Here is a 13,483-nt window from a genome sequence, read left to right on the forward strand (position 1 = left end):
GGAGATGTTTGGAGAAGGAAGAACTGCGAAGCGGAGCGGAAAAGTCCCCTTGGGGGTCTCCTTGGAGCCCCGGCAGCCCAGAGCAGAGAAGAAGGGGAGAAGGGAGCCCGGGAGCCCAAACAGCCCCAGCACCCCTGAATGGGGAGAGCCAAGAGGGGGGAGCTTTTGGGATTGCTGGGACTCCCGGCAGCCTGGGGAGGGCGGGCACCGAGGAGAAGGGGGACCCCCAATGCAAGTGTGACCCCAGCAGCTGGGACAGGGGGGAGCCCCGAACAGCAAAGGGGAGGCAGCAGGGACGGGGAACTCCTGGGAGGCTTTTTCAGGGCTGGATCTCGGTGTTTGGGAGGTTTTTATGGAGCCCAGGTGGCCACGGACTTGTAGAGATGGGCTGGGACAGAGGGAGCTTCCAACTCAACCTGCTCATCCCTTGTTTTCCCCAAACCAGGATTTCCCATTCCCAGCCCCTGGGAGGCTGCGAGGAAGAGGAAGAGCCTCTCCTTGTCCTTCTTCCCCCAGAGCAGGAGCTGAGGATGGAGAGCAGGGAGGACAAATCCCCGCGGCAGAACCTGGTGGAAGAGGCCGTTTTGAGCGGCTCCACAGCGCAGGAACCCGACGGGGAGGAAAAGCCCCGGAGATCCCGCACGAGGAGGGGCTGCAAACGCAGATCGCGGGGATCTGAGGGGGAAAGACCCACCCTGGGCCGGGGAGGCGGCCGGAGATGGAGCCAGAGCTCGGAGCTGGGGGTCCCTGAGCAGCTCCATGATGGGGAGAAGCCCCACAAGTGCTCAGAGTGTGGGAAGGGCTTCAGGAGGAGGTCCGAGCTGATTCTGCACCAGAGGATCCACACTGGGGAGAGACCCTACGAGTGTTCCAAGTGTGGGAAGAGGTTTCAGACCAGCTCCCATCTCCTCCGGCACTATTGGGTTCACACAGAGGAGAGGCCCTTCCGCTGCCCCGACTGTGGGAAGGGATTCAGGGAAAACTCCCACCTCCTCAGGCACCAGCGCATCCACACTGGGGAAAGGCCCTACGAGTGTGGGGAGTGTGGGAAGAGATTCTCAAGGAACTCTCATTTGACCCAACACCAACGGAGGCACCGGTAAGGGAAGCCCTGCGAGTGCCCCGAGTGCGAGAAGAGCTAAACTCCATCCCCAACTGGAGGACCCACATTGGGCACAGCCCTGGTGACCCACATTCCCTGTCATCCATGTTGGGAACACACCTGGCTGCTTCTCCTTTTGTGTTGACCTTCATTTTTTTCTCTTCTCAATCTCTCTGCACTCCAAAAGCCAAGAGGGATCGATCTTGCACCTCAAAACCACTCACATCCCACTGAAAAAAACTGAATTTTAACCACAGAGGCTCAATCCCTCTTCAAATTGTTTGTTCCCACCTCAAAAAAAACCCAATCCCACACCAAACTCACTCAAATACACAGCTGCCAGGGTGAGATGGGTTTGGGAGGAGATTGGGAGAAGTGGGATCTCAGTTTGGAGAGGTGGGATGGGGATTGTGTGGGGCTGGGTGGCTGGGATGTATTTGATAGCAAATAAAACTTACAGACTTAGTGATTTCTTTGCTGTTCATCTCCAGACCATGGCAGTTCTGTTTTTCAGGGCACCACCTTCTCAGCTGATTGTGTTTGTGTCCTCCTTTCCCTCCCACCTCTCTTTGCCTGCTCTTTTTCTCTCTCCGTGTCTCCCTCCCTTGAGCCAGGGACCTCCAAAGATCCTCCCCCAATTTAATTTCCTCAGGGACCACCAAAGATCCTTCCCTGATTTAATTGAATCCTCGTCTAATTTAATTGCCCCCTCTGCCCCCAGTGACCCGGATTTGATTTTTAAATTATTTTATTTCCCAATTATAATTTTAATTCTTAGTTCAGGAGCTGAAGTTATGGAGGCCAGCAGGGAAATGTCTCTGTAGGATTTTGCTCCACTTGGCTTTCAGCCCCTTCTCAAGAGCTTTGCCTTCAAGGGCAAAGGGAATGTCTTTTCCTGGCTGGGAGATGAAATTCCAGACCTCTGGAATGTGTGCAGGGCCATATAGATTGGGATCAACCAGAAATTAGGATCAAATATGCACTGAGATCCTGTGGTCTAGGATCAGCTAAGGACTGGGATAAATTAGGGACTGGGGCCCTACAGACTGGAATGAACTGAACTGGGATCAAATACGGACAAGGATCAAACATGGACTGGGATCCTATGGACTGGTATCAACAAGGGACTCGGATAAAATAGAGACTGGGATCCTACAGACTGGGATCAAATTGGGACTGAGATCATATGGACTTGGATCAACTGGAGACTTGGATCAACTACTGACTGTGTTCAAATAGAGACTGGGATCAGATGTGGATTGGGATCCTATGGCCTGGCATCAAATATAGACTGGGATAAAATTGGGACTGGGATCAGATATGGACTGAGATCATATGGCCTGGGATCATATGTCTTGGGGAAGCTCAAATAGGAAAGCCTTATAAATGTGGCTGCCTGGCAAAAGGTTTAGAAAATACAGAGACTGAGATGGTAACAAGTTGTGACATACCAAACCTTAGTTACTGCACAAGTAGAACACAATCGCACAGCCAGGACGAAGACAATCCCCCCTTCTGGTTGAACAATGCCCTTACCTACAGGTAGGTCCAAGGGTCAAATGGACTGTTGGATCTCACCCCAATGTATGGTTCATCCCACACCTGTAACCCTCCCCTGAAGCATCAGGAGTCTGTGACCCCATTGGCCTGAGTCTTGTTCCAGCCCACCTTGAAGCCCCTGACAAGGAGTCCCTGAGGAGCCAGACGCTCTCTTGGAACTTCCCTTCTCTTGGAACTGCCCCTCTCCTGGAACATCCTCTTGGGATCCTCTCTTATCTCCCTCTACCCCTTGCCTCTCCCTTCCCCCACGCCCTCGGGCCTGCCACGGGTCAGGTCTGGTGACTCCAAGCAGGGCCTTTCACCCTCTCTAATAAACCAGATATTCTAAGGGCAGCCTTCAGAGATCTCTCGTCTCCATCCACCCAAAGCGTCCTGGAGTCCAGCGTCCTCGCAATACGGACTTGGATCAACTAGGGACTGGGATCAAATATAGTCTGGGATAAAAGATGGACTGGGATCAAATACGGACTGGAATCAAATATAGTCTGGGATAAAATAGGGACTGGGATCAAATAGGGACGGGGATCAGCTACAGATTGGGATCAAATATGGAACTGGGATCCTATGGGATTAATCACATAAAATATACGGTACAGTACTGATGGCAATTTCCCTTCTTCCCTGTACAAGCCACAGGCTGAGGCCAGACTATAAGAACTCTTTGACTGAAACACTCCCGACCCTCCTGTTTGAAGTGGCAGTGTTCCTCTGCCAAGGAGGTGTCGGAGGCGCCTCAGGGTTTATTCAGGCAGGGCTTAGAACCAGTGATGCAAGCTTTGCCTTATTTCTCAGTGAGGTGTTATTCTTTGTACCTGCCTTGGATCATTTGGGTCTTCCCAAACCATTACCACCCAGTCCTGGTTGGAAGTCAGTTTGGTATCACCCAGTTTAGATGTGATAGTCCATTCCTCAAGTTTCTTCACAAGTCCTTTGGTTTTGCTGGCATGAATTCACCCTCTTTCTGTGGTTTGGATTGCTGCTTTAATGGTACCTGGAACGGATTTCTTAATAGCACAGTGTTAAAAGAAAGACAATAGTGCATTAACTTTTACCATTAGTTTTCTTTAAAACTTTCTGAGTTTGACTAAACTCTTTTTCTACATCTGCCGCTTCTTCTTGTATCCAGCTGTGTTAAGCTGCAGAGACCAATTCTTCTTCCTGTGAGCTATAATTAGTTAAATAAAAAGACTAGGTCAAATTTGACACAAGATGTATCACATCTCTTGCTTTTTGCTTTTTAGGCAACATCTAACTGTTTTAGTCTTACAGACTCATTCTTCCGAACAAAAGCCTCCTCTCCTTAACAAGAAAAATCAGAAGGAAAAAAAAAAATGTCTTGTTTAAAAAAAAATAAGCCACTTAGGGACAGTCAGCTATCTCTGCCTTGATCTTATCTCTATTGGTGGTCCCGCTCTCCCTCTTTTTCACAGTTTTGCGTTTTACTCTGTCCTTCATCACTCCCCTCCCCCTGTTGTCACTCTGCCTAGCAGGAATGGGGGAGAACTTACAAATAGCTGTGGTATGGGGACTTTGGGGTGTATTTCGCTCTCCCTCTCTCTCTTTCTCTCTCTTTCTCTCTCTTTCCCTTTCTCTCTCTTTCTCTTTTTCTCTCTTCTCTTTTTCTCTCTCTTTTTCTCTCTTTTTCTCTCTTTCGCTCTCTTTTTCTCTCTTCACATTTCAACATCCACATTCCAATATCAGTCCACTTTCTAACATTAGTCCTACCTCCTGGAGAGGTGAGTCTGCCAATCACCTCTCCCCCCTTTTTCAACTTCCTTACAAAGTAAATTACTTTTGTTATGCGTGTTCTGCAGGCCTGTAATTCACGGCACCCTCCACCAAGGCTACCAGCCACTCACAGCTGACAGTGCAAAAATAAAGACTTGGTTTGCTATCACAATTTTTCCATTCACAATCTTGAAAGGGTTGCAGGAACAAGGTAAACAACAACTTACTTCCAAAGTGATCTTGCCTGCACCAAAACAAATTTAAGGCAATGCTAGTTAGTGCAATATAATTTGCAACGAAGCCAAGGTTTGATTTGGGAAGGCCATCTGAGGACACAGAGCATGAGTTTTACAAATCTGTATTTTGAAGAGGGAATGGACAAAATATGAATAGAGTTGAGGGCAGGGGGAGGACAGCAAGTGAAGAATTTTTCTCTGCAATACTCTCTTTTTGACTGCCAGGAAACACTCTCCAATGAGGCTCCTCTGGTACAAATAATAACTGGGTGGGAAGAGGCGCTCCTGAATTCAAGCCTTAATGTCATAATAGGAAACTGCCCCTGAGCACTGCAGTGCTGGAGCACCCTGCCTGCAAACTCACCAGAGGCAAGCCACTGCTGCCACGCTGCAGGGCTGCCTGCAGCACAGAGGGAATCATGGCCAAGCCCTCCCTGCAGGCCTGGGTAATCCACACAGGGAGCCCAAAACTTCCTCACAGCTCTCTAACTCATTCAAGAAATAAACCTACAGCAAGCAGAGATCCCCCCACCATCTTTTTAATGTGTATGCGTCACACACCCACAGTGATGCTGAAAGTAAAAAAATTAACAGCTTATGTTAGAATATACTGAAACCTTTTCTTCACCTTGCTTTGTAGGTTCCCTTTTCTATATGTAGCCACCTCCAAGTCTGGGGAAAAAATGAGCCCTATTTTTCAGAAGTCTCATGCATGAACAACTCTAGCTGCTGTTCCAGGTACACTGCAAGTAGCCAGCACTTCCAGAAAAAATAACAAACAAACAAACCAAAAAAATGAAGAAAGCAAAACACATTTGGGTACATGAAAAAGGACTGGCTGGAAGAAAAAATGTTTCTCATTGATCTACCAAGCAGCTGGTGTTACCTTTAGTTTAACTTTACACACTGAGAACCACTTGAGTGAACAGCCTGCATCAACTCAAAATAAATTAATGGCAGGTTTTGCTATGTCACAGCTGTAAACTAGTTTCTCAATCCTAGAGTACAGTAAGTTATGTATTTCAAGACAAAAATCACAATGCAAATCGGAAGAAATTTCATACTGCATGAGGTGTGCACACAATTGATTTACCTCCAAAAGTCAGTTTATGACTTTCCTCTACCAGGATTGCAGTAGCTGCTATAGCTTGAACACACACTGGCCAGCCTTGATTTACTGGATCCAACATCTTTGATAAATAAGCCACGGGTCTCTTTACTCCTCCCCACTCCTGAAACAAAACCCTATGAGCTACTCCCTTTTATTCATTTCCGTACAGATGAAAGGGTTTTGCTAGTGAAGGTAAGCTTAAAGTTGATATTGGGGCTAGTTTTAACTTCAGTTTTCTTAGTTTTTCACCATCTTCTTTGCTCCATTTTATATCATCTCCTCTGTCAGTTTATTCACACAAAAATTTTACTGCCTGTGTGCATCCTTCAATCTACAATCTACAATATCCCAATAATCCGAGTATTTTTCTGATTTCCCCCTTTGAAGAGGGAGGGGGAAGGGATAGAATTCCTGTGAATCAGTCTGGGTTGAGCTTCTGACTACCCTTACTAATCACATTGGGTGCCTCCTGGATTGTCGCCGGAAATAGCCAATCTCTGCACGGAGCCACGCTTTTTCATTTGTAAATTAGGTCGTTCTTTCTCTGTCTTCTGTGGTTTCTGCAGCCGCGGCTGCTGCTTCTGGCCTTTTAAAACTTTAAGAATCTTTTTGTACAAGCACAACTGACTTGATGTATATTTTACATAAGCACGAATTATTCCATAACATATATTACAATGGGGCTGCAGAGATCCCCCTGCAGGTCCATGGGGATGCAGAAATCCCCGTGCAGCTCCATGGGGATGCAGAGATCCCCCTGCAGGTCCGTGGGGATGCAGAGATCCCCCTGCAGCCCCTGGAGGAGCCAGGCTGGAGCTCGGCGATGCCTGAGAGGAGGCTGTGACCCCGTGGGCAGAGGGGCCCCGCTGGAGCAGCCTGGCCTGGCAGGACCGAGCCCGTGGCACAGTGACCCACGCTGCAGCACTTGGAGGGGGCTGTGCCCCAGGGGATGGACTCGGCTCGGAGAAGTTCCTGGAGAAGTCTCGGCTGGGAGAGAGCGCAGGGTGCAGCAGGGAACGACTCCTGTCCCTGAGCAGAGGGAGAAGCCGCGGGGGATGAGCTGAGCACGGCCCCATTCCCTGTCTCCTGCCCTGCCGGGGGAGGAGGTGCAGCTGGGAGCAGGGAGGCGTGGGGAAAGCTGCATTTAAGGCTCTGCACTGACTTCTCCTTATCCTGCTCTGAGTCTTTGCAGTTTTCGCCAGAAATCTCTCCCCTCCCCCGCTCACCCACAGGGCTTTGGGCAGGTTTCCCTTTTTGGGGGAAATGAAAACGAAGCACCGATGCACTAATGAGGGGCAGGAGAAGGGAGGCTCCCGGGCTTCCCGCAGAGGCGGAGGCACGGAAGGCGCAGGGCCGGGAAAGCCGTGGCGGGAGGTGCGGAGAAGTTTGTTTGTGTGGGCAGCTCAATCCCGCCTCGGGCCCGGGCCCGTCCCGGGGCTGTTGCTCATCTCCGGCTTTGCCCTCACGCAGCGCGGGGGGCCCTGAGAGCGCGGGGCGAGTCTGGGCCGTGCGCAGAGCCCGCCCCGAGCTCGCTGCCATTGGCCGCTGGTGCCGTCAGTCGTGGTTGCGGCGCGCTGATTGGTGGGAGCGGGGCGCAGCACGGCCCCGGCGGCGGGCTGAGGGCGGCCGTGGGCGGGCAGCGGCGCCATTGGCGCCGGGAGCGTCTGTGCGGGCCCGGGGGCGGCGGCAGCGGCCGGAGCGCGGTGAGGCGGCGTCGGCGGAGCTCGGAGGCGGCCCCGGCGCAGGTGGGAGCCGCGCTGGGTTCTGCGGGGGCTCGGGGCTGGCTGCGGGCGGAGGGGGCGGCAGGGGGCTGCGGCGGGTCGGTGGTGCCGTGTCCGGCCCGTGCCGGCCCCGGGCTGAGGGCGCGGCGGGAGCGGCTGCCCGCGGTCTCCTTCCCGCCGGGGCCTGGGCAGGAGCCGCTGCCGGAGCAGCGCTGGCTCGGCCCGGCTGCTGTGGGTAGGACAGAGGGGGCTGCCCCGCGGCCGGGAGCGTGCGGGGAAATTCCCGTCGCCGGAGGTTTCTGTGGCCGGAGGAGAGCGAGGAGTCCTGTAAAAGTGACTTTATTGCCGAGCAGGGGGAGAGGCCGTGGGGCATTTGCCGTGCGCTCTCTGCCGTGGTTGTAGTCCGCAGCCTCCTTTTTATCCTCATTTTCCCGGCCACATCTCCCTGTGCCTTTGCCCACGGGCTGAGGTCCTTGGAAGGTTCAGACTTCCCGATGCGCCTGCTGCCTGTCCTCGTTAATATGCACCCTCCTTTTGTATACCAGCCGATATTCATGGCTCTGTTAAGTCTTTGTTCTTCTTCTCGAAGTTTGAGAATGTAGCGGGACTTTGAGCAGCTGTCTGGGTCAATTTGTGACATTTATTGGAACTGAGGGTTTCTCCCGTAGCTTCCTTATCTACAAGTGCCTGGCTCTCTCTCCAGGCAGATTCACTCCTTGACTCTGTTTTGTTCTTCCCGGGTCCTCTTTGGTTTTGGGATTATTCTCGGTGCCTGTCCTTTTGTAGCTGTTTGTGGATCAGGAGGCCTGGCTGCCACCTGCATCCCCTGGCTCAGCTGCTGGATGAGCTGCACTACCAAGGTGTGGAGCATGGTAAAAAGATGAGAGTTGCTGCAGCACAGAAGAGGAGAAGCAGCATTCGTTTAACCCCTCTTCTGCCGGGGAGCCACATTAGCGTGTCCCATTCCCATCCTTTCCATGTTTGGACCAATACATAAACTGCTCTCCTATTTCCTTTGTTATCTTTTTCAGCACTTTTCCCTTGTCATCTCTTTGCCAACAGCAGTTGGAGCCATTTACTTTTGCCCAAACTCCCTTTTTTTCTGCTCACAGATAATCTGATCTCATCCCCTGGTGAAATGTTGTGTTCCTCTTTCAGTGGCTTGGTCGGCAGGAAGGTCAGGAGCTGGAGCTGTCTGGTTGGTTCTTATTCCGAGGACAGCTTGTAATCTAATGATGCCATTGAAATGATAAATGTGTTCTCTGCTTCCTGATATGAATTGGTTTGGGTTCCCAGGGGCTGGTCCATGGTTAGGGTTGTAGAATTTTTTCTCGTGACCCTTCATCTTTTCCTCATTTTTGGGTGCTCCCTGCAGCTGGGGCTGCATCAATTGGCCGCATTTTTCTAATTACATCATCAAATACTTGAATTCCAACTAATTTCCCTGGACTTGTTCTTGCAAAAGCCCCAGTGCTCTGATACACCCTGTACAGCACAGACAGGGGCAGCAGATGTTGGAGTGGGCAGGGGGATGATCCCCCCCTTATTTTAGTGAAGTTTTCACAACATTCTCCATTTGCTGTTTCCCTTTGCAGCCTCGCCCATTTCTGTTTCAGAGTCAGATCCTCACCATGGGCTCTGCCTTCAGCTGTGCAGATTCCATCTGTGCAAGCAGGCAGAGCTTGGGGTGAGGGGCAGAGGGAATCAGCCAATTCCTGCCCCAGGCAAGAAGAGCCAGGTACATTGTCCCCGCTCTGCCCCAGCAGTGTTAATTTGCATTTCTAAAGCTCCTCCTGGGTGCCTGGAATGCAGCTTCTCTTCCAGAGCAGCTTCAGCAGCCTCACATGTGCCCCGCCCCCCACAACCTGCTGCTTTTTCTTTTTTTTTTCTTTCAAATCTTCTATTTATTTTTTTTCCTTCAAATCTTCTATTTATGAGTTAAAGGGTCACCTTTAAATCTCTTCTAGCTTCACAAAATGTTGCCTTAAGGTGAACGTCGAAGAACCCAGACCAAAATTTTTCTATCTCTAAGAGCCACGCACAAACATACACAAAAATTTTCCAAGTCAATTAAATTTTTTTTTCCTTCTCCTCTAAGTAAAAACTTATTCTCTCATCCCTGACCCAAACCTAACCAGAAATATAGAAGTAGGAGTAATTTAAAAACACTCTAATGCTCTAAACTTAGCACTGAAACTGCAGGAAAAAGAAAAATTTCAACATTATGTTTATTGTTAGAGTCAAGGCATTCCTTGATTCTGGCCAGGATGTGCAACAGAAATCATTCCATCCCCACATAGCCCGGGTGTGCAGACAAAATCGTTCCATGACACGTAAAGTATCAGTAAAATATATTGGAGTATATAATAAATAAAATACTATCGGAGTAAAAGCTCCGTGGCTTTTACTAGATTTTTCCCAAACTTGATACAGTCTGAACCAGTCTAAATCCACTGGTTTAATGTTCCAAAGTTTCAAGTTGTTCAGTTGTTAGTATTTGGTTTCCTATTGGACCCGGATTTCTTTGCTTCTGCTGTTAATGAGGTGGGAAGTGCTGGATTTCCTTCTCAGCCTTTTGCAGACCAGTTGTCTGCAGCCCTGGCAGTGTCTGGGGTAGGTGTTGGTTGCTGTTTGCTGCTGGGGTTGATGTTTTTGCTGCTGGGCGTTATCTTTGTGGGTATCTTTTGGGCCATTCCCAGTGTGTTGAGATGTTAAACTCATCTCCATTGAGTGGTGTGACATCCCTTAACAAAACCTTTAACATTTCTTTCCCCAGGGCCAAGGCAAAGCAAGCCTGAGTAGAGAAATCAAAGGTTAACAATGTTAAAGTCTATGAGCTGGTGTATTTTCCATCAATGCCATGGCAGGCAGGGCAGTGTGTGAGTGTAAGTGAGAGCCAGAGTGGAATTGTGCCGTGCTCTTGCCCAGCAGCTGTGGCAGGGCAGGCCCAGAGAGCGCTGAAGCTGCAGCAGTGGCAGCAAGGGCTGTCCCCGGTGGCTGGAGCTGCCAAAGGAGGGTGGCCAGGCCGAGGATTTCAGCAGAGGATGTGTGGGTCGATGTCCTGTTTGGATGTTGGCAACAGCAAAGTGCCAAGGCAGGCTCTGTGCCAGCCCAGCTTCCTGGGGGAGAGATTGCACCAGAGACAGGATTCTGGCCACAGACTGCTTTAAATGTGCATCCCTTATCTCCACCCTGCACTAGGTGGAGAATTCCCAGGGTAAGGAATTCCCGAGATCAATTGCAAGGGGAAATGAGTGAATATCTGCCCTGGGTCTGGCTCTTCTTCTTGCCCAAGCCAATGGCAAATCCGTACCCATGGCATCTTGGTTTCTATCCAAGTTTTCAAAGGTGTTTCTTTCTTTCCCCTTTCATTCTTTGCACCCAGCCTGAGCTCTGGGGGTGCCAGGGGTTCTGGAGGTCCCATTGTATTCCTAAAGCTGCCATAACCCCCGGAGGATCTTTCCTGTAAAATGAGTTCTACTGTCTGTGTCTGTTGCTTCCACAATACCTTTTATTGGAGTAATGTCTTTTAGAAATACCTTAATAAGTGATCCAGTGGCTGCTGAGCAATCAGAATTGCTTTTGCCCCACTGTTAGGTGAGATGGTGTCACCAGAAGATATTGAAGCCTTCCTGCTCAGGGCATTTCAGTTCCAGGCTCTTACAAGCACACACAGCTGTGCTGGTTGAGCTGACCATGAGGGTAACCTGGGCTTTGTCTGATTCCCTTTCCTCAATAACAGCGTGTCTTGGAACTCTTTTCCCTTCTGCTGCCCTTGAAGAGCCATCCACAAAGACATTTTCTGCCTCAGGCCAGGCAATGTCTCCTGAATCTCCCCCAGGCTGGGTCTGGAGCTGTGTCACTTGAATGCAGTGCTGGGTTTCTTCCCAGCCCCTCTGGGGGCTGTTCAAACAGGAGGCTGGGTTAAACCCTTCCCCTGTCCTCAGTTCTGAATCCTCCTGTGCCACTGAACAAGCTTCACACTGTAATAACCGAGCACTGCTCATCCATTGTGAGGCTCTTTTGGTTATCAAAGCTTGAACTTGATGGCAGACTGGAACAGTTGGAGATCCTGTTGTCATCAGGTTTTGGGCCTCGGTTCTCGTTGAAGCTGTGGCTGCACAATTCTGCAGACAATGAGGCCACTGTGGCCACTGGGTGAAACATTTTGGCCTAAGGATTTCTTTTGGCATGGCCCTGTTGAACATTCACCTACAATTCCAATTTCTTTTCTGAGTCTGGAAGAGCCAGAGCTGAGGAATCAATATTTTTGGTTTTTCATTTTCTCAAGTTTTATTCACTTTCTCCTGTCCATACCACAGCATGGAGGCTGTCTGGGGTTAAAAAGTCCTACAATGTTCTTGCTGGAATCCTCAGTCCAGGTTGTGTAATTCCCTGTTGATCCTTAAAATTGTCTCTGCTCCTTGTTGGTTCTGGATAACGTTACTTCTGAGATTGCCCACACCTTCTCTGGGTCATTCAACCACGAAACTTCAGTCAAAATATGTCCCAAATATTTAATGTTTTTCTCCACCATTTGCACTTTTTTTTGCAATACTCAAAAGTTGTTTTTTATCTAGAAATTTCAGCCATTTCACAGAGGCTTTTTCTACCACTTGTTCTTGTGCTCCTCATTGGAGCCATCTGATTCCCTGACTGGCAGGACAGGAGTGCTGTAGGGAGACATCCCTGGCTCCAAAAGCCCTGCCTTTAGCAGGGACTCCATACCAGGCTGTGAGCTCTTCCTTCCCTCCCCTGGAACAGGGTGTTGCTTTTAGCCCCCACTTGTCCTGGTTGCTTCCAAGTAATTTGGAGAGGCTCCACATCAAATTTTCCCTCTTTCCCTGGGGCTGCCCACACCTCTGGGTTCCCTTCAGCACAGGCCGTGCCAGACATTTGACACAAAGGTACAGCAGCAATAGCCTCTGTATCACCTTTTACAGTATTACAATGCCACCATCAAATTCCTTCCTAGTTAATTACAAGAACAGTAGGAAGAAAAGAAATCGGTTTATTTCAAACCTATCCTCCACAGCTCCTAATTGAACAAATGATACCAGCTCAGCTTTTCCATTTATTCCCTTAATAATGAAAATATTTCTTTACAATTTTCCCCCCTTAGGTGTAAGCTTCAGAGTGGATGGAGAGGCCCCTGTGTCCATCAGGAGAGGCCTCCTCTGGATGCAGACCCAGCCTGGATGTTCTCCAGGGCTGCCTCTGCCAGGTGCTTGTGGCCGACGCCGTCCCCTGGGTGCTGGGGCCCCCTTGGGCCCTGGGGTTGGTCCCTCAGGGGCTGTGGGAACTCTGCCATGGCCTTTGCCTTCAGCTTGGCCTTTTGCTCATCCCTCCTTGCCTTCAGCTGCTGTGCCTTTGTGCCCAAGTGCTGCAGGGCCTTCTTCTGCCACTCCTGCAGCCCCGGTCACTGCCTGTGGGTGCTCATCCTCTGAGAGCTGCTGAGCTTTCTGCAAAATCTTTCCTTTCTGCAGGGACCCAAACCAAATCCTTAACAGAAAATCCTGATCCATCCATGTGCACTCTGCATGTCCCAGAGGTTCCTTTGTTTTGCTTCTTGTGCTCAGGGTCCCCTGCACAGCCCGTGTGGCAGAGCTGGTGCCTGTCCTGCCGCAGTGTCCAAAGGCGGCCCCCCCGGCGGGCAGGGCCGGCAGCTCCCCGGGGCCGGGCAGCGGCCGGGGCGTCCCGCAGCCTCCTGGGGGCCGGGGGCCACTGCCGGCCCTGCCCGGGGCTGGTGGGGTCAGGCAGCGCCCGGCGCTGAGCCCCGCCTGCCCCACAGCCCCGGCCCGGCCCCGCAGCTCCCCACAGGCCCCCAGCCCTGCTCCCGGTCCCGCACCTCTGCGCCCACTGCTGCCGCTGCCCACCACAGAGAAACCCCTGACATCCTGACCTCCTGCTTTTCCTCTCCTGGAAACTGGGAATTCAAAGTATCAGCTGGCAAATTGTCAGGATAAGACCCTGCTGAAATACATCTCAGTCCTCTGTATTGTTCTTTTCCTCCTCTTTGCCATGA

The 13,483-nt window shown here is 50.7% G+C and overlaps 1 protein-coding gene across 1 annotated transcript in view; it reads left to right on the forward strand.

Moving 5' to 3' along the window:
* Window positions 1-13,483, forward strand: part of LOC140681608 (uncharacterized) — a 370,130-nt gene that overhangs the window by 228,792 nt on the left and 127,855 nt on the right. Inside the window, 1 exon segment of the mRNA XM_072921594.1 lies at window positions 709-1,099. Coding sequence (XP_072777695.1) covers window positions 709-1,099 — 391 coding nt within the window.

Source organism: Taeniopygia guttata, chromosome 37, assembly GCF_048771995.1.
Source record: "Taeniopygia guttata chromosome 37, bTaeGut7.mat, whole genome shotgun sequence".
Classification (NCBI taxonomy): Eukaryota; Metazoa; Chordata; class Aves; order Passeriformes; family Estrildidae; genus Taeniopygia; species Taeniopygia guttata.